Source organism: Triticum aestivum, chromosome 3A (assembly GCF_018294505.1).
Source record: "Triticum aestivum cultivar Chinese Spring chromosome 3A, IWGSC CS RefSeq v2.1, whole genome shotgun sequence".
NCBI classification, from domain to species: domain Eukaryota; kingdom Viridiplantae; phylum Streptophyta; class Magnoliopsida; order Poales; family Poaceae; genus Triticum; species Triticum aestivum.
In genome coordinates, this window is record NC_057800.1 from 61,037,854 (window position 1) to 61,059,494 (window position 21,641).

Consider the following 21,641-nt stretch of genomic DNA (forward strand, 5'->3'; position numbering starts at 1 on the left):
GATCGTAGTGATACACATGTTCATGCCAAAAGATAGTAATGATAGTACCACCTACTTGTGGCACTGCCACGTAAGTCATATCGGTATAAAACGCATGAAGAAGCTCCATGTTGATGCATCTTTGGGCTCACTCATTTTTGAAAAGTTTGAGACATGCGAACCATGTCTATTGGTGTATATGCATGAAGAAACTCCATGCAAATGGATCGTTTGGACTCACTTGATTTGAATCACTTGAGACATGCAAATCATACCACATGGGCAAGATGACTGAAAGCCTCGGTTTCAGTAAAATGGAACCAGAAAGCAACTTGCTGGAAGTAATACATTTTGATGTGTGCAGTCCAATGAGTGCTGAGGCGTGTAGTGGATATCGTTATGTTCTTACTTCACAGATGATTTGAGTAGATGTTGAGTATATTTACTTGATGAATCACGAGTCTGAATTATTGAAAGGTTCAAGTAATTTCAGGGTGAAGTTGAAAGATCGTCGTGACAAGAGGATAAAAGATCTATGATATGATCATAGAGATGAATATCTGAATTACGAGTTTGGCACAGAATTAAGACATTGTGGAAATTGTTTCACAACTAATACAGCCTGGAACACCATAGTGTGATGGTGTGTCCGAACATCATAACTGCACCCTATTGGATATGATGCATACCATGATGTCTCTTATCGAATTACCACGATAGTTTATGGGTTAGGCATTAGAGACAACCACATTCACTTTAAATAGGGCACCACGTAATTCCGATGAGATGACACCGTATGAACTATGGTTTAGAGAAACCTAAGCTGTCATTTCTTAAAAGTTTGGGGCTGCGACGCTTATGTGAAAAAGTTTCAGGCTGATAAGCTCGAACCCAAAGCGGATAAATGCATCTTCATAGGACACCCAAAACAGTTGGGTATACCTCCTGTCTCAGATCGAAAGCAATAAGGGATTGTTTCTAGAATCGGGTCCTTTCTCGAGGAAAAGTTTCTCTCGAAAGAATTGAGTGGGAGGATGGTGGAGACTTGATGAGGTTATTGAACCGTCACTTCAACTAGTGTATAGCAGGGCACAAGAGTTGTTCCTGTGGCACCTACACCAATTGAAGTGGAAGCTTATGATATTGATCATGAGACTTCGGATCAAGTCACTCCCAAACCTCGTGGGATGACAAGGATGCGTACTACTTCAGAGTGGTACGTAATCCTGTCTTGGAAGTCATGTTGCTAGACAACAATGAACCTACGAGCTATGGAGAAGCGATGGTGGGCCCAGGATTCCGATAAATGGCTCGAGGCCATAAAATCCGAGAGAGGATCCATGTATGGAAACAAAGTGTAGACTTTGGACAGAACAGCTCGATGGTCGTAGGCTGTTGAGTACAGATGGATTTTAAAAGGAAGACGGACAATGATGGTAAGTATCACCATTAAGAAAGCTCGACTTGTCGTTAAGATGTTTTCCGACAAGTTCAAGGAGTTGACTACGATGAGACTTTCTCACTCGTAGCGATGCTAAGAGTCTGTTGGAATTATATTAGCGATTACTGCATTATTTATGAAATCTTGCAGATAGGATGTCAAAACATTGTTTCCTCGACGATTTTCTTGAGGAAAGGTTGTATGTGATACAAACGGAAGGTTTTGTCAATCCTGAAAGATGCTAATAAGTATGCAAAGCTCCAGCAATCCTTCTAAGGACTGGAGTAAGCATCTCGGAGTTGGAATGTATGCTTTGATGATGATCAAAGATTTTGGGTGTATACAAAGTTTATGAGAAACTTGTATTTCCAAAGAAGTGAGTGGGAGCACTATAGAATTTCTGATGAATATATGTTGTTGACATATTGTTGATCAGAAATGACGTAGAATTTCTGGAAAGCATATAGGGTTATTTGGAAAGTGTTTTTCAATGGAAAGCCTGGATTAAGCTACTTGAACATTGAGCATCAAGATCTATAAGGATAGATCAAAACGCTTAATGGTACTTTCAAATGAGCACATTCCTTGACATGATCTTGAAGGTGTTCAAGATGGATCAGTCAAAGAAGGAGTTCTTGCCTGAGTTGTAAGGTATGAAGTTAAGACTTAAAGCTCGACCACGGCAGAATAGAGAAAAAGGACGAAGGTCGTCCCCTATGCTTAAGACATAGGCTCTATAGTATGCTATGCTGTGTACCGCACCTGAAGTGTGCCTTGCCATGAGTCAGTCAAGGGGTACAAGAGTGATCCAAGAATGGATCACAGTACAGCGGTCAAAGTTATCCTTAGTAACTAGTGGACTAAGGAATTTTCTCGGTTATGGAGGTGATAAAGAGTTCGACGTAAAGAGTTACGACGATGCAAGCTTAACACCTATCCGGATAGCTCTGAGTAGAGATACCAGATACGTATAATGGAGCAACAATTTAGAATAACTCCAAGTATAACAGTTATTTGAAATGGCTCCAAATAGAGCGTGGTAGCTGCATCTAGGAGATGACATAAAGATTTGTAAAGCACATACGGATCTGAAAGATTCAGACCCGTTGACTAAAACCTCTCTCACAAGCAAAACATGATCAAACCCAGAACTCATTGAGTCTTAATCACATGATGATGTGAACTAGTTTAGTGACACTAGTAAACTCTTTGGATGTTGGTCACATGGCGATGTGACCTGTGAGTGTTAATCACATGACGATGTGAACTAGATTATTGACTCTAGTGCAAGTGGGAGACTGTTGGAAATATGCCCTAGAGGCAATAATAAATTGATTATTATTATATTTCCTTGTTCATGATAATCGTTTATTATCCATGCTATAATTGTATTGATAGGAAACTCAGATACATGTGTGGATACATAGACAACACCATGTCCCTAGTAAGCCTCTAGTTGACTAGCTCGTTGATCAATAGATGGTTACGGTTTCCTGACCATGGACATTGGATGTCGTTGATAACGGGATCACATCATTAGGAGAATGATGTGATGGACAAGACCCAATCCTAAGCCTAGCACAAAGATCGTGTAGTTCGTATGCTAAAGCTTTTCTAATGTCAAGTATCATTTCCTTAGACCATGAGATTGTGCAACTCCCGGATACCGTAGGAATGCTTTGGGTGTACCAAACGTCACAACGTAACTGGGTGACTATAAAGGTGCACTACAGGTATCTCCGAAAGTGTCTGTTGGGTTGGCACGAATCGAGACTGGGATTTGTCACTCCGTGTAAGCGGAGAGGTATCTCTGGGCCCACTCGGTAGGACATCATCATAATGTGCACAATGTGATCAAGGAGTTGATCACGGGATGATGTGTTACGGAACGAGTAAAGAGACTTGCCGGTAACGAGATTGAACAAGGTATAGGGATACCGACGATCGAATCTCGGGCAAGTACAATACCGCTAGACAAAGGGAATTGTATACGGGATTGATTAAGTCCTTGACATCGTGGTTCATCCGATGAGATCATCGTGGAACATGTGGGAGCCAACATGGGTATCCAGATCCCGCTGTTGGTTATTGACCGGAGAACGTCTCGGTCATGTCTGCATGCTTCCCGAACCCGTAGGGTCTACACACTTAAGGTTCGGTGACGCTAGGGTTATAGAGATATTAGTATGCGGTAACCCGAAAGTTGTTCGGAGTCCCGGATGAGATCCCGGACGTCACGAGGAGTTCCGGAATGGTCCGGAGGTAAAGAATTATATATAGGAAGTGCTATTTCGGCCATCGGGACAAGTTTCGGGGTCACCGGTATTGTACCGGGACCACCGGAAGGGTCCCGGGGGTCCACCGGGTGGGGCCACCTGCCCCGGGGGGCCACATGGGCTGTAGGGGGTGCGCCTTGGCCTATATGGGCCAAGGGCACCAGCCCCAAGAGGCCCATGCGCCAAGAGAAGAGGGAAGGGAGAGTCCTAAAGGGGGAAGGCACCTCCGAGGTGCCTTGGGGAGGATGGACTCCTCCCCCCTTGGCCGCACCCTTCCTTGGAGGAAGGGGCAAGGCTGCGCCCTCCCCCTCTCCCTTGGCCCTATATATAGTGGGGGGAAGGGAGGGCAACCAACCTAAGGCCTGGCGCCTCCCTCTCCCTCCCGTGACACATCTCCCTCCTCCCGCAGCGCTTAGCGAAGCCCTGTTGGAATCCCGCTACTTCCACCACCACGCCGTCGTGCTGCTGGATCTCCATTAACCTCTCCTCCCCCCTTGCTGGATCAAGAAGGAGGAGACGTCGCTGCTCCGTACGTGTGTTGAACGCGGAGGTGCCGTCCGTTCGGCGCTAGGATCATCGGTGATTTGAATCACGACGAGTACGACTCCATCAACCCCGTTCTCTTGAACGCTTCCGCTTAGCGATCTACAAGGGTATGTAGATGCACTCTCCTTCCCCTCGTTGCTAGTCTCTCCATAGATAGATCTTGGTGACACGTAGGAAAATTTTGAATTTCTGCTACGTTCCCCAACAGTGGCATCATGAGCTAGGTCTATGCGTAGATTCTATGCACGAGTAGAACACAAAGAAGTTGTGGGCGTTGATTTTGTTCAATATGCTTGCCGTTACTAGTCTTATCTTGATTCGACGGTATTGTGGGATGAAGCGGCCCGGACCAACCTTACACGTATGCTTACGTGAGACCGGTTCCACCGACAAACATGCACTAGTTGCATAAGGTGGCTGGCGGGTGTCTGTCTCTCCCGCTTTAGTCGGGTCGGATTCGATGAAAAGGGTCCTTATGAAGGGTAAATAGCAATTGGCATATCACGTTGTGGTTTTGCGTAGGTAAGAAACGTTCTTGCTAGAAACCCATAGCAGCCACGTAAAACATGCAAACAACAATTAGAGGACGTCTAACTTGTTTTTGCAGGGTATGCTATGTGATGTGATATGGCCAAAAGGATGTGATGAATGATATATGTGATGTATGAGATTGATCATGTTCTTGTAATAGGTATCACGACTTGCATGTCGATGAGTATGACAACCGGCAGGAGCCATAGGAGTTGTCTTTATTTATTTATGACCTGCGTGTCAACTTAAACGTCATGTAATTACTTTACTTTATTGCTAAAGCGTTAGCCATAGTAGTAGAAGTAATAGATGACGAGACAACTTCAAGAAGACACGATGATGGAGATCATGATGATGGAGATCATGGTGTCATGCCGGTGACAAGATGATCATGGAGCCCCAAGATGGAGATCAAAGGAGCTATATGATATTGGCCATATCATGTCACTATTATTTGATTGCATGTGATGTTTATCATGTTTATACATCTTATTTGCTTAGAACGACGGTAGTAAATAAGATGATCCCTCATTACAATTTCAAGAATGTGTTCTCCCCTAACTGTGCACCGTTGCTAAAGTTCGTCGTTTCGAAGCACCACGTGATGATCGGGTGTGATAGATCCTTACGTTCACATACAACGGGTGTAAGACAGTTTTACACATGCAAAACACTTAGGGTTAACTTGACGAGCCTAGCATGTACAGACATGGCCTCGGAACACAAGAGACCGAAAGGTCGAGCATGAGTCGTATGGTAGATACGATCAACATGAAGATGTTCACCGATGATGACTAGTCCGTCTCACGTGATGATCGGACACGGCCTAGTTGACTCGGATCATGTAATCACTTAGATGACTAGAGGGATGTCTATCTGAGTGGGAGTTCATAAGATGAACTTAATTATCCTGAACATAGTCAAAAAGGGCTTCGCAAATTATGTCGTAGCTCGCGCTTCAGTTCTACTGTTTAGATATGTTCCTAGAGAAAATTTAGTTGAAAGTTGATAGTAGCAATTATGCGGACTAGGTCCGTAAACTGAGGATTGTCCTCATTGCTTCATAGAAGGCTTATGTCCTTAATGCACCGCTCAGTGTGCTGAACCTCGAACGTTGTCTGTGGATGTTGCGAACATCTGACATACACATTTTGATAACTACGTGATAGTTCAGTTAAACGGTTTAGAGTTGAGGCACCGAAGACGTTTTGAAACGTCGCGAAACATATGAGATGTTTCGAGGGCTGAAATTGGGATTTCAGGCTCGTGCCCACGTCAAGAGGTATAAGACCTCCGACGATTTTCTTAGCCTACAAACTAAGGGAGAAAAGCTCAATTGTTGAGCTTGTGCTCAGATTGTCTGAGTACAACAATCATTTGAATCGAGTGGGAGTTGATCTTCCAGATGAGATAGTGATGTTTCTCCGAAGTCATTACCACCAAGCTGCTAGAGCTTCGTGATGAACTATAATATATCAGGGACATATATGATGATCCTTGAGATATTCGCGATGTTTGACACCACGAAAGTAGAAATCAAGAAGGAGCATCAATTGTTGATGGTTGGTGAAACCACTAGTTTCAAGAAGGGCAAGGGCAAAAGGGATACTTCATGAAACGGCAATTCAGCTGCTGCTCTAGTGAAGAAACCCAAGGTTGAACCCAAACCCGAGACTAAGTGCTTCTGTAATAAGGGGAACAGCCACTGCAGCAGAATTACCCTAGATACTTGGTAGATGAGAAGGCTATCGATAGAAGTATATTGGATATACATTATGCTAATGTGTACTTTACTAGTACTCCTAGTAGCACCAGGGTATTAGATACCGGTTCGGTTGCTAAGTGTTAGTAACTCGAAATAAAAGCTACGGAATAAATGGAGACTAGCTAAAGGTGAGTTGACGATATGTGTTGGAAGTATTTCCAAGGTTGATCAAATATCGTACGCTCCCTCTACCATCGAGATTGGTGTTTGCGTTGAGCATAGACATGATTGGATTATGTCTATCGCAATACGGTTATTCATTTAAGGAGAATAATGGTTACTCTGTTTATTTGAATAATACCTTCAATGGTCTTACACCTAAAATGAATGGTTTATTGAATCTCGATCATAGTGATACACATGTTCATGCCAAAGATAGTAATGATAGTACCACCTACTTGTGGCACTGCCACGTAAGTCATATCGGTATAAAACGCATGAAGAAGCTCCATGTTGATGGATCTTTGGGCTCACTCGTTTTTGAAAAGTTTGAGACATGCGAACCATGTCTATTGGTGTATATGCATGAAGAAACTCCATGCAAATGGACCGTTTGACTCACTTGATTTTGAATCACTTGAGACATGCAAATCATACCACATGGGCAAGATGACTGAAAGCCTCGGTTTCAGTAAAATGGAACCAGAAAGCAACTTGCTGGAAGTAATACATTTTGATGTGTGCAGTCCAATGAGTGCTGAGGCGTGTAGTGGATATCGTTATGTTCTTACTTCACAGATGATTTGAGTAGATGTTGAGTATATTTACTTGATGAATCACGAGTCTGAATTATTGAAAGGTTCAAGTAATTTCAGGGTGAAGTTGAAAGATCGTCGTGACAAGAGGATAAAAGATCTATGATATGATCATAGAGATGAATATCTGAATTACGAGTTTGGCACAGAATTAAGACATTGTGGAAATTGTTTCACAACTAATACAGCCTGGAACACCATAGTGTGATGGTGTGTCCGAACATCATAACTGCACCCTATTGGATATGATGCATACCATGATGTCTCTTATCGAATTACCACGATAGTTTATGGGTTAGGCATTAGAGACAACCACATTCACTTTAAATAGGGCACCACGTAATTCCGATGAGATGACACCGTATGAACTATGGTTTAGAGAAACCTAAGCTGTCATTTCTTAAAAGTTTGGGGCTGCGACGCTTATGTGAAAAAGTTTCAGGCTGATAAGCTCGAACCCAAAGCGGATAAATGCATCTTCATAGGACACCCAAAACAGTTGGGTATACCTCCTGTCTCAGATCCGAAAGCAATAAGGGATTGTTTCTAGAATCGGGTCCTTTCTCGAGGAAAAGTTTCTCTCGAAAGAATTGAGTGGGAGGATGGTGGAGACTTGATGAGGTTATTGAACCGTCTCTTCAACTAGTGTGTGCAGGGCACAGGAGTTGTTCCTGTGGCACCTACACCAATTGAAGTGGAAGCTTATGATAGTGATCATGAAACTTCAGATCAAGTCACTACCAAACCTCGTAGGATGACAAGGATGCGTACTACTTCAGAGTGGTACGTAATCCTGTCTTGGAAGTCATGTTGCTAGACAACAATGAACCTACGAGCTATGGAGAAGCGATGGTGGGCCCGGATTCCGATAAATGGCTCGAGGCCATAAAATCCGAGAGAGGATCCATGTATGAAAACAAAGTGTAGACTTTGGAAGAACTAGCTCGATGGTCGTAAGGCTGTTGAGTACAGATGGATTTTAAAAGGAAGACGGACAATGATGGTAAGTATCACCATTAAGAAAGCTCGACTTGTCGTTAAGATGTTTTCCGACAAGTTCAAGGAGTTGACTACGATGAGACTTTCTCACTCGTAGCGATGCTAAGAGTCTGTTGGAATTATATTAGCGATTACTGCATTATTTATGAAATCTTGCAGATAGGATGTCAAAACATTGTTTCCTCGACGATTTTCTTGAGGAAAGGTTGTATGTGATACAAACGGAAGGTTTTGTCAATCCTGAAAGATGCTAATAAGTATGCAAAGCTCCAGCAATCCTTCTAAGGACTGGAGTAAGCATCTCGGAGTTGGAATGTATGCTTTGATGATGATCAAAGATTTTGGGTGTATACAAAGTTTATGAGAAACTTGTATTTCCAAAGAAGTGAGTGGGAGCACTATAGAATTTCTGATGAATATATGTTGTTGACATATTGTTGATCAGAAATGACGTAGAATTTCTGGAAAGCATATAGGGTTATTTGGAAAGTGTTTTTCAATGGAAAGCCTGGATTAAGCTACTTGAGCATTGAGCATCAAGATCTATAAGGATAGATCAAAACGCTTAATGGTACTTTCAAATGAGCACATTCCTTGACATGATCTTGAAGGTGTTCAAGATGGATCAGTCAAAGAAGGAGTTCTTGCCTGAGTTGTAAGGTATGAAGTTAAGACTTAAAGCTCGACCACGGCAGAATAGAGAGAAAGGACGAAGGTCGTCCCCTATGCTTAAGACATAGGCTCTACAGTATGCTATGCTGTGTACCGCACCTGAAGTGTGCCTTGCCATGAGTCAGTCAAGGGGTACAAGAGTGATCCAAGAATGGATCACAGTACAGCGGTCAAAGTTATCCTTAGTAACTAGTGGACTAAGGAATTTTCTCGGTTATGGAGGTGATAAAGAGTTCGACGTAAAGAGTTACGACGATGCAAGCTTAACACCTATCCGGATAGCTCTGAGTAGAGATACCGGATACGTATAATGGAGCAACAATTTAGAATAACTCCAAGTAGAACAGTTATTTGAAATGGCTCCAAATAGAGCGTGGTAGCTGCATCTAGGAGATGACATAAAGATTTGTAAAGCACACACGGATCTGAAAGGTTCAGACCCGTTGACTAAAACCTCTCTCACAAGCAAACATGATCAAACCCAGAACTCATTGAGTCTTAATCACATGATGATGTGAACTAGTTAGTGACACTAGTAAACTCTTGGATGTTGTCACATGGCGATGTGACCTTGAGTGTTAATCACATGCGATGTGAACTAGATTATTGACTCTAGTGCAAGTGGGAGACTGTTGGAAATATGCCCTAGAGGCAATAATAAATTGATTATTATTATATTTCCTTGTTCATGATAATCGTTTATTATCCATGCTAGAATTGTATTGATAGGAAACTCAGATACATGTGTGGATACATAGACAACACCATGTCCCTAGTAAGCCTCTAGTTGACTAGCTCGTTGATCAATAGATGGTTACGGTTTCCTGACCATGGACATTGGATGTCATTGATAACGGGATCACATCATTAGGAGAATGATGTGATGGACAAGACCCAATCCTAAGCCTAGCACAAAGATCGTGTAGTTCGTATGCTAAAGCTTTTCTAATGTCAAGTATCATTTCCTTAGACCATGAGATTGTGCAACTCCCGGATACCGTAGGAATGCTTTGGGTGTACCAAACGTCACAACGTAACTGGGTGACTATAAAGGTGCACTACAGGTATCTCCGAAAGTGTCTGTTGGGTTGGCATGAATCGAGACTGGGATTTGTCACTCCGTGTGACGGAGAGGTATCTCTAGGCCCACTCGGTAGGACATCATCATAATGTGCACAATGTGATCAAGGAGTTGATCACGGGATGATGTGTTACGGAACGAGTAAAGAGACTTGCCGGTAACGAGATTGAACAAGGTATAGGGATACCGACGATCGAATCTCGGGCAAGTACAATACCGCTAGACAAAGGGAATTGTATACGGGATTGATTAAGTCCTTGACATCGTGGTTCATCCGATGAGATCATCGTGGAACATGTGGGAGCCAACATGGGTATCCAGATCCCGCTGTTGGTTATTGACCGGAGAACATCTCGGTCATGTCTGCATGCTTCCCGAACCCGTAGGGTCTACACACTTAAGGTTCGGTGACGCTAGGGTTATAGAGATATTAGTATGCGGTAACCCGAAAGTTGTTCGGAGTCCCGGATGAGATCCCGGACGTCACGAGGAGTTCCGGAATGGTCCGGAGGTAAAGAATTATATATAGGAAGTGCTATTTCGGCCATCGGGACAAGTTTCGGGGTCACCGGTATTGTACCGGGACCACCGGAAGGGTCCCGGGGGTCCACCGGGTGGGGCCACCTGCCCCGGGGGCCACATGGGCTGTAGGGGGTGCGCCTTGGCCTACATGGGCCAAGGGCACCAGCCCCAAGAGGCCCATGCGCCAAGAGAAGAGGGAAAGGAAGAGTCCTAAAGGGGGAAGGCACCTCCGAGGTGCCTTGGGGAGGATGGACTCCTCCCCCTTGGCCGCACCCTTCCTTGGAGGAAGGGCCAAGGCTGCGCCCTCCCCCTCTCCCTTGGCCCTATATATAGTGGGGGGAAGGGAGGGCAACCAAACCTAAGGCCTGGCGCCTCCCTCTCCCTCCCGTGACACATCTCCCTCCTCCCGCAGCGCTTAGCGAAGCCCTGTTGGAATCCCGCTACTTCCACCACCACGCCGTCGTGCTGCTGGATCTCCATTAACCTCTCCTCCCCCTTGCTGGATCAAGAAGGAGGAGACGTCGCTGCTCCGTACGTGTGTTGAACGCGGAGGTGCCGTCCGTTCGGCGCTAGGATCATTGGTGATTTGAATCACGACGAGTACGACTCCATCAACCCCGTTCTCTTGAACGCTTCCGCTTAGCGATCTACAAGGGTATGTAGATGCACTCTCCTTCCCCTTGTTGCTAGTCTCTTCATAGATAGATCTTGGTGACACGTAGGAAAATTTTGAATTTATGCTACGTTACCCAACAATCTCCCCCTTGGGTGACTTGGCCCCCAAGCCAGGAGGTGGGAACCCTAGATGGGGCGCCCCAAACCCCCTGGTCACGCGGGATTAGGTGAGGGGGCGCACAGCCCCTTAGTGGGCTGGTTTGCCCCCTTCCCTTGGCCCATGAAGCCCCCCAACACTTGCCGGGGCTCCCGAAACACCTTTCGGTCATGCTAGTCATCACCCGGTACCTCCGGAACACTTCCAGACTGCAAAACCCTTCGTCCAATATATCAATCTTCACCTCCGGACCATTCTGGAACTCCTTGTGATGTCCGGGATCTCATCCGGGACTCCGAACAACATTCGGTAACCGCGTACATACTTTCCCTATAACCCTAGCGTCATCAAACCTTAAGTGTGTAGACCCTACGGGCTCGGGAATAATGCAAACATGACCAAGACATCTCTCTGGTCAATAACCAACAGCGGGATCTGGATACCCATGTTGGCTCCCACATGTTCCACGATGATCTCATCGGATGAACCATGATGTCAAGGATTCAGTCAATCCCGTATACAATTCCCTTTGTCTACCGGTATAGTACTTGCCCGAGATTCGATCGTCGGTATCCCGATACCTTGTTCAATCTCGTTACCGGCAAGTCTCTTTACTCGTTCCGTAACACATCATCCCGTGATCAACTCCTTGGTCACATTGTGCACATTATGATGATGTCCTACCGAGTGGGCCCAGAGATACCTTTCCGTTTATACGGAGTGACAAATCCCAGTCTCGATTCGTGCCAACCCAACAGACACTTTTGGAGATACCCGTAGTGCACCTTTATAGCCACCCAGTTACGTTGTGGCGTTTGGTACACCCAAAGCATTCCTACGGTATCCGGGAGTTGCACAATCTCATGGTCTAAGGAAATGATACTTGACATTAGAAAAGCTTTAGCAGACGAACTATATGATCTTGTGCTAGGCTTAGGATTGGGTCTTGTCCATCACATCATTCTCCTAATGATGTGATCCCGTTATCAATCACATCCAATGTCCATGGTCAGGAAACCATGACCATCTATTAATCAACGAGCTAGTCAAGTAGAGGCTTACTAGGGACATGTTGTGGTCTATGTATTCACAGATGTATTACGGTTTCCGATTAATACAATTATAGCATGAACAATAGACAATTATCATGAACAAGGAAATACAATAATAACCATTTTATTATTGCCTCTAGGACATATTTCCAACAAAACTTAGCTATTTAACTTTGACTGTATGATCTAAATACTTATAAGGATGTTGTTACCCAAATTTTCTCCCTATTTACTTGTTGCTTAACAACTATCTATTAGCAAATTATCCGCAAAAAAACTATCTATTAGCAAATTAACCGGGCAACTCTGTTCTCTTCTACCTTTTTCAATGAATCAAGGCCCTAAGGACATGACTTCAAAAACTATCAATTATGTACTCTATGTCTCTATTAGAATATAAAAAGTATAAATTGGTTTTGGATGTTTCTTATGCGAATCATATGAAATCTTTAATACAATTTCATTTTTATATGCCCAATAGTTGTGAAGAGATTTTGTGCCTCCCTTGATTATATGTTTGTGAAAATAAAATTTGATAAATCATCACAACATTTGACATGAGAAAATCTCTCCCAATGGTTTGTGAATTCCATCATATGGGTTTTTTTGCGGGTGAATCCATTAAATGTTGAGTGAATGGGAAACACAAACATTGAAAATAAATTCTGATAAACCATCATAACATTTGGCACGAGAAAAAGTGTGTGTGCATCAATCATCAATGAGCGTTGATTTTAACACAGTATAGACGTAGACGCTCATACGTACGCACGTACACACACTACCCCTATGAGCACCTCCGAAAGACTGGGTCGGCACATCATCTTAAGATTGACGAAGTCGTCACAGACGCCTTCGTGGTCGACGGGGACGTGTCCTCCCACTGAATGCACATCACCGAAGGCCTGAAATAAATACAGTAAAATGCAACCACCAATGTCAGTCTAGGATTTGAATCTTATTGGGTTGGTTCCATCACAAGAAATCTAACCATCTGAGCTACGCTCAGTTCGCATAGCTTTGAAATTTTAGTCCAGCCGCATGCTGGAATGATCTGCTTATAGGAATACTACAAGACGGTCTGATCCATTTTATTTTGGAGGAGGTACATGAAAGGTTATGTCACATTTTTTTTTGCAATGGCTCTGTCACAATTTCTTTCGAAGCATCCAAACAATTACTCTTTATAATTTTTTGTATTATTGCACATTTAGAATACCGTGCATATCCCCCACAAAAAGAGAAGTACCGTGAGATCAAAACGGTATTGAACAGCTTATAGAACAAATGAATGTCCTTATCATCATCACCATCATGGCCATTATTATTTGAAGATAACATGCTCTTTGTGTCGGTTGTGCTTGTACGTCACGAATCACATGGCTGATTGCCTCGTCTGGAGCCGAACAAGTCAACGAATCAGACAAGTGTGACTAGGCCGCATCCGGCTGCCATATGTAGGCACATTATTATTTGGTCAGAGGAAAAACAAGAGAATCATTAGGGTGTTTTTGGCCATAGGAAATCAAGAGAATCATTAGGCTGCGCCGTTTCTGATAAATCATTCTTTGGAAGTCGTCCTAACTATACTAAATCCATTCTAACACAAAAACAAACAAGCAAAATTCATGCCGAACGGTGCAACGGATCGATCGCAACTTTGCAACAAACAAAGCATCGACCCAAACATGCTGCAAATGTTTTCCGCGAATCCATGACATCACTCCTACTCCTAGTAGGATACAAGTTCTTTGGTTCCCTCCTCCGTTCATGCGTTCCAAGCGAGGCCTTTTTTTACGCGCTGAAACTCCGGCCGGATTACCCAAATCATCAGGGCGAAACAATTGCGTGACAAATGGCCCTGAGACCACGTCTTGCGTGTTGCTCAAATCTTTTTGCCTCCTTCGTTTACACTTTACAGCGACGAGTCATCCGCGCTGGAATAAATAGTTTGGACAGACAAAGAAGAGGAAATGGACGTATGATGGTAGTATGATGAGATGGGCACATCAGGAGGATGACACGAGATCAGAGACGCGCAACCACTGGGAATGGACGCGACGGCGTCGGACTGCCCTGCGGTCGTGGTGGCTTTCTATAATCAGATCACTTCAGATCGACGAGAGCGACCAGGAGCACCTGGTCAGATGTTGCTTTCAACTAAAGTTTACATGTACTTGATCAAACAGGCCAAGCACAAGAACCACGCCTAACAAACCCATGCTATAAATATATTAGAACGCATGCATACATATATGCTATTGGCATTCGTCTAAACTTTCCTTAGAAGATGGCAGGATCCACAATGGCATCCATCAGACCATCAGTGCGTTGGTTGCACGCCAAGGTAGCACTCACACTGATAAATCTATTGGCAATAGAATGTGTTATGCCAACAACTGTTTCAGCTCTGGTTGCAGACAAGGTCATATTTGCATTCCTTACTGAGCTGCTTGTTATCTATACCTACTAATAAAGCAAGGTGCGTTTCTCCGATTTTTTCATCCGTTCACCGCCAAAAAATTATTTTTTTTCCTCTATCCGAGGTGGTACTAAACTTTCGTACTCCATCTGTTGGCAAAGGAAAAACGATTTATGCAGAATTTTGTACATGGGCTGCGCACCCTATGGCCCAGTAAAGTCAGCCCATATTTTCCTGCCCCCGTAGCAATAAAAAAAATTCTATTTCCCGCTCAATGGGGAAACTAATTTAAACTACGCACAGGGCGCCCAAGACTAGGCAGGTCATTTTTCTATGTGTTCCTATTGCAGGTCTATTTTATTCATTTTTTCAGAAATTCAATTTTTTTAAATATTCGCAATTGTAATTTTTCAATTTTTATTCAAAATTTCGTAAAAAATACAAATTACAAAAATGTGTTCCTACTCTGAAAAATGTTTGGATTTTTTTGTCGTGCCAAAATTTATTCAAATATAAATTACAAAAATATTCCCATTTTTCAAGAAATGTTTGTATTTTTAAAAATTGTTCAACATCTAAACAAATGCATTTAAAAAATTCAAATTCGAAAAATATTCTTGTTTTAAAGATATGTTTAAAAATTGAAAATAAAGTTTGCATCAAAGAAACACATTTTCTAAAATTCTTCTGCATTTTTAAAACATATTCCCATTTAAAAAATCACAACTTAAAAAATGTTCGTATTTTTATAAGAAGGTTCATGTCTTTAAGAAATGTATGTGCATTTCAGGAAATGTTCCGTTCAAATTTTTGTTCTTGCTTTGTTCAAAAATGTTTGGAATTTTCAAAAGAACCGTCTATAATTTGGAAAATTGTTCAAGTTGCCAAGTATATTCGGTAGTTCATGTTATGAATTCTACAATTGTGTTCCTATTTAAATATGTTAGAAATTATATTTTTTTGTTATTCCGATTTTTTTCAGAATATAAAATATTATTCCCATTTTTTGAATTTTTTTTGGGGTTTTCAAAAAATAATTCAAGATTTAAAAATGTTACAAATCAGAATTATTGTTTTAGTGATATGTTCAAAAATTGAAAATAATATTTGCATTAAAAGACAAATTTCTAAATTTCATCTATATGTTCAAAACATTTTCCCGTTTCCAAAAATTGTTCACCACCTTAAAAAACGTATTTTTATAAAACGTTCATGTTTTAAGAAATGTTTGTGGATTTCAACAAATGTTCCATTCAAATTTTTTGTTCGTCTTTTTAAAAATGCGTGTAATTTGGAAAATTGTTCATGTTGCCATGTATATTTGGATTTCATAGTTATCGGTTTTTGAAAAGTTCAAAAAAAGTGTCGAATCTCACGTTGCATTATATTCTTTTATATTTATGCTGACCATTGGTTAGCAGAACACGTTTGTTTGAGTGGCTAACAACATGTGGTCGGGTCCTTGAGGTCGTGAGGTCGATCAATCCCATACTGGGCCTGCTCTGCATCCGGCGCATCGAGTTAAGTCGGTTTGTTCAGAATAAGGGACACCATAAGTTATTGACAGTGGTAGCTTCCATGTGGCAATAAAAAAGAATATGCTGGTTAATTATAATTGAAACAAATTATAGGCACGTATCAATAAAAAAGAATATACTGGTTTGGCCCTAATTAAAGGGTGCCATGTTGAACTAGAGAATACAGACATGTGGGGGTCTTGATCCATTCTTATATTGAGCTAGAGGTATATAATTTTATCATCCCGTTGCAACGCACGGGCATATGTGCTTGTACATACATACGTCGAACAAACAATGCAATTTGGACGGGACAAGGGCATCTGCAGCAAAATGGGCAGGCAAGCAGGTTGCGGCCGGACACCCCGGCGCTCCTTATTCCGGCGACCGGCCTAGAGCCTTGCTGGCAAGGGGGGCGATATATGTACAATGGACAGAGCACAACCTTCTATGTATGTACATGTCGGTGCAGCGTCGTCACGCGGTTTACGCGGTCAATGTCCTCAAGGGAGGGTAGTCAGTCTTCAGAAACCGTGAGTATTCCTTCTGGGTCATCTGCCCGCCGCTTACTTGGTCAAAGATGCACCTGTAGAAGCTGCAAATGGCAAAAGTCGGCGTAGTTAGTAGTGCGAGAGTTTCAACAAATACAAGAGCGAGATGCTAGCGGTGACTTGCTAGAGAAGAATAAAAATCTGCTGAGGCAACTACTAACTAAACTGAAGGAGCTTTAGCCTGTAACAAGAACTGTCCAAGTTTTTCAACTGACTGGTGTAATTTTCTGTAGCTATAATAAATATTAAACAATCGCTAGCAGAAGTGAAAATCAAACGTGTATTGATAGCAAAGGCTAACTGAATTATATGTGCTACAGGTATAATGGCAAACAAAAAACACCCTACGTGTATGTATACATTAGCTGAAATGATAAATCTTGCAATAAATATTTAATCCATCAAGGTGGCTGATGAGTACCTGCCATCCAGGCCAACCATCATTACAGTGTTTTGAGCGCCGAAAGCTACGATGTAACGTGTGACTTCCGGCAAATGGAACTGAGCAAATGACCACTCTGAACTGAAGTACTTCGGCAGAATCCCTAGAGAAATGCAGCAAAGAATATGTTAATGCCTTGACTAACTGAATTCTCTGGGATGCCAACCCATTATTCTGAACATGCATACAAACTGATTCAACTGGTTATGAAGTGAATCACAAGTGCGTAATAAATGATAAGTAAAACATGTGGTCTTGGCCCTTGCTGCTAGAATTGAGTTTTGTATATACTGTTTTCTTTTCTCTCATAGCAATAGCAATAGCAGAGCAGCAGCTTGCCTGCTTAATGTTTTGAGATCACTACTTACTTCACGTCATTTTACGAAATTGACAATAATGCTAATTATTCTATCTTGAGCTAACTTTTCTGCATTAGCTAGACTATTCATCACATCATTCATAAGCAGCATGCAAAATTGCAGAATATTGCGCATCCATTAGTCCTCTGTGAATTGCTAATTGTAATGAGCATTAGGCAAATGGAGTACACCATATGCAAATTTTAGTTAAGTTAGCACTTCATTATGCCAAAAGCTACACAGAACTCTGAAGACCAGATGAGCAATCAAATAGTGCAAGCAGAAGTACCATTCTAACCTTTCATGAAAGACAGTGATGAGCTTGCATTGGATCCAGTGTTTGTTTGTATAAGAGGATCCATAGAGGTAGAAGAATTCTGATGATCCATCCGTGGAGCTTCAAGGGTACGCTGATCATTACTTGAATCTTCACCCGCAACCCTGACTTTTAGACTGAATATATGAACCGTTCCTTTGTCGCTGGACACTGCCAACCATTGCACATTTGGTGACAGTGCAATGCTGTATATCTCGGCTTTATCAAGACCTCTGCGCACCTGCAGACCATTTAAACATAAAGATAGTTATATGCCCATGCTAACTATCAACGAATTACATATACTACAAAAAGACTTGTGGAGCCAGCTAAAAGAAGATCTGTGAGGTATGGAGATAAATATGTCTGCTATTTATTCACAAAAGAATGGGATGTCATCAGAGAGCGATTGAAATATTACTCACCTCTTGCAGGCGAGTGCCATCCATCGTGTTAAATATTCTGATTAGAGTACCCTTCATACTTGCCGTTGCCAGCAAGAGACCATCCATAGTCAAGGCCATGCAAGAAATGTGTGAATCATGGGCTGTAATCATCTTTGTCACCTTTAGCCCAAAATGCTCTACCCGAACATGTCCCTGACTCAGCCCAGGACAGGCCAGCACTGAAGTATTGGAATGATGAGAGAGACAGCACAGTCCTTTAGGATTTGACAGGGTCTCTATCTGATGGAGCATCTTCAGATCCGTAAAGTTATAAACATATATCTTTGTCTCAAGGACAATCACAATGTTATCTTTCCCCAATTTTACGGCCCGTACATCAGAGCGGAAGGTAAACTCCCCAATACAGCGGCTCTGGTGATCATCCCAGATCATCACCTTGTTGGGCGGATAATGCATATTGGAGCCGCCACCTACAAGAGCAAGGATGTTGCAGCGGAACAGCATCTCAACTATCCCAAACCCACCACTCTTCAGATCCCTCCTGAAAGTCTCCTTAAAAGGGTCGCAGTTAAAGATTCTGAAGCCATTGCTTGTGCCAGCAGCGAAGCAACCACAATCCTGATTCCAAGAAACCGACAACAGCCTAACCTCCTGGTCATCGCTGCTACCTGCCTCAGCCTTGCTCGTAGGCACCGACAGTGGCCATGTGGGAGGGGACTCGTATGCCATAATTTTCTCTGGGGGATGTAAACCCCGCGATGTGGAGACTTGTGAGCTCATATACAAGCCAGACACACCGAATGAATCGATTCCAAACGCAATGAGCTCAGCTACGCCAAAGGTTGTCGATGTGTAAGCAACAGTGACAACGCACACACACAAGTTAAGTTTTCAGAGATCCTGCAACAAAGAGAAAACATCAGCAAAAGGCAACTAAAACAAAAACATCTTGCACTGAATGTAGTGAGCAAACCATTCAAACTACCTTCCAAACAAAAACAGTAACAATTCAAACAAATGATACAGATCTAGGTGCAATGTCAGCATTTAACACTGTCGAGGATGTGCATATGTACGACAGTCTCATATTATCCTGGGATTACCTAGGGGTGTCACACACTGAACCATGGCGCTTAAAAGCTGCTACAAACTAAAGACCCCAAATCAACTATACGACCGACGCGTATCCTCTCACCATGAATTGTTACCGATACATTCTAAATGGTAAAAATCTCAGCTCAAGCACGCGGGATTCAAACGATTTCAGGTTTCAATCTGTCACTAGAGTGTGAGATCGGCATTGATTTGCCAAGAGATTATATCATCCGACCGCCCAATTCTACCCAGTGCTGCCCCACCTATGACTATGGACTACAGCCAAATCAGCTCCGGCTCCAGCAACCGCTCCGATTCGCCCTGATTAGAACTCCAAATTCCGGCTAAAATCCCCGGGATTCGCGCCCGGTCTCGTCAGCGCCACCGGAACCGCAGGGCATCAATCAAATCGATGGCACCACCTCCCGATCAATCAAGCCGCCCGGCTAGCTTCCCGCGCAAGGGGAGATCTCAATCCCCAAATCGACGTCCGCGGGATGTCCCAGAGCCACGGAAAACCAAATCGGCACGGCACGGTGCGCACGGCAAGGGAGATCCAGGTCTCCGGGTTCCGCGGAGGACGCTGATAGAGAGAGGGAGGAGGAGGGGGGAGGGGCGGACGGCGGTACCTCTGGCGGACGCGGGCGGCGACGCCGGGACGCGCGGGTGGAGGGGGAGACGACGGGGCCGGCCGCGACGGGTGCGCGCGGTGGAGGGGAGGAGACGGCAAGCGAGGACGGACGGAGGAAGGCCGAGTCGGCAAGGAAAGGCGCTTTCTTTCTCCCTTTCCTTTTTTCCTTTCGGGATTTTGGGACAGGGGGCAGAATTTTTCTCTGGGAGAGAAAGAAAGAAAAGGATCGGAGTTAATTAATGGAAGACGCAGCTTCTTCCACGGAAAGGATATTGGACGATAATATTACTATCATGTCAGCGTGCAGTGCAATTAAGCTTAATCGGCCTTGATCCAATCCTATTGCCGTCAGTCAACCTTTTGTTCTCATTCCGTTCTGCCTATCACATTGAATGGGATCATCATTTCGGCGCACGAACTAGAAGAGAAGATGGGCAAGGCTCTGCTAAACCGAACCCGGTGTGGGGCATTTTGTGGAAGCTGAAAATTCCAAGTAAGATTAAGGTGTTTATATGGAAGGCTCTGCATGGTACAGTTCCAGGCATGGCGATTCTTGCTTCGCGACACATACCCGTCTCACCACAGTGCCCTATTTGTCGGTCGGGTCCGAAGAATATTCGGCACTTGTTATTTACATGCACTCGTGCACGGAAGGTTTGGTCTGCGCTCGGGCTCCTGGATATCATTGATGATGCACTGATTGCAGACATGTCAGGATCAGTAATACTTGAGCATATTATTTGCAACCCAAACAGGAAGTCGCCGGTCCTGGGTATGTTAGGATTGCAGGAGTCAGTAGCCGTTGCGTGTTGGTATGTATGGTGGCAAAGGAGGGAAGCAGTGAAGGGCGAAACTGTAGTAGATCCCCCCCCCCCCCCCCCCGGACGGCCTTTGCGATTCAGGCTCTAACATCAAATTTTGGAGCTGTTTCCATTCCAATAAACCACATGAAATAACGTGGAAAAAGCCAAGCCGAGGATGTTATAAATTAAATACAGATGCTGCTTTCCGCCAAGATGGTTCGGGTGCAGTTGGGGTCGTCATGCGTAATAGTGCAGGTGAGGCTGTAGCAGGAGCTGCAAGTCCTTTTCATACGACCTTTGATATTGCCTCGGCGAAGGCCCTTGCACTGCTAAAAGGACTAGAATTAGTTGAGAAGTTGGGCTGCACCCATATCACATGTGAGTCCGATTCATTGGAGCTCATTCAGGCATGCAATGGGGAGCTGGAGATCTATGGTCCTTATTCTGCGACTTTAGCTGACTGCTTTGCGAGAGCCAAGATGATTGATGGAGTTTCTTTCTCCCACTGCCCTAGGGAAGCCAATCGAGTTGCTCACCTTCTGGCAAAGCACTCTTATGATACTCAGTCTGCATTTGATTGGGATGGAGATCCACCCAATTTCATTCTTCCTTATGTAATAAATGATGTAACTCTTTTGACTGTGAAATAAAACACCGATAGGCTTTCAAAAAAAAAAACTTGTACATGCAGCATCAAACTTTTTGAA

At 43.4% G+C, this 21,641-nt stretch overlaps 1 protein-coding gene across 1 annotated transcript; it reads right to left on the reverse strand.

The window, feature by feature from the left end:
* Positions 1 to 16,522: 16,522 nt before the first annotated feature.
* LOC123060283 (autophagy-related protein 18d) lies at positions 16,523 to 20,340 on the reverse strand. Its single transcript, XM_044482904.1, has 5 exons — positions 20,130 to 20,340; positions 18,424 to 19,305; positions 17,981 to 18,239; positions 17,303 to 17,426; positions 16,523 to 16,925 (listed from the first exon to the last, which is right to left on the reverse strand). The coding sequence occupies exons 2-5, from the start codon at positions 19,183 to 19,185 to the stop codon at positions 16,817 to 16,819; spliced, it is 1,254 nt and encodes a 417-aa protein (XP_044338839.1). The 5' UTR covers positions 19,186 to 19,305; positions 20,130 to 20,340; the 3' UTR covers positions 16,523 to 16,816.
* Between the last annotated feature and the right edge of the window lie 1,301 nt (positions 20,341 to 21,641).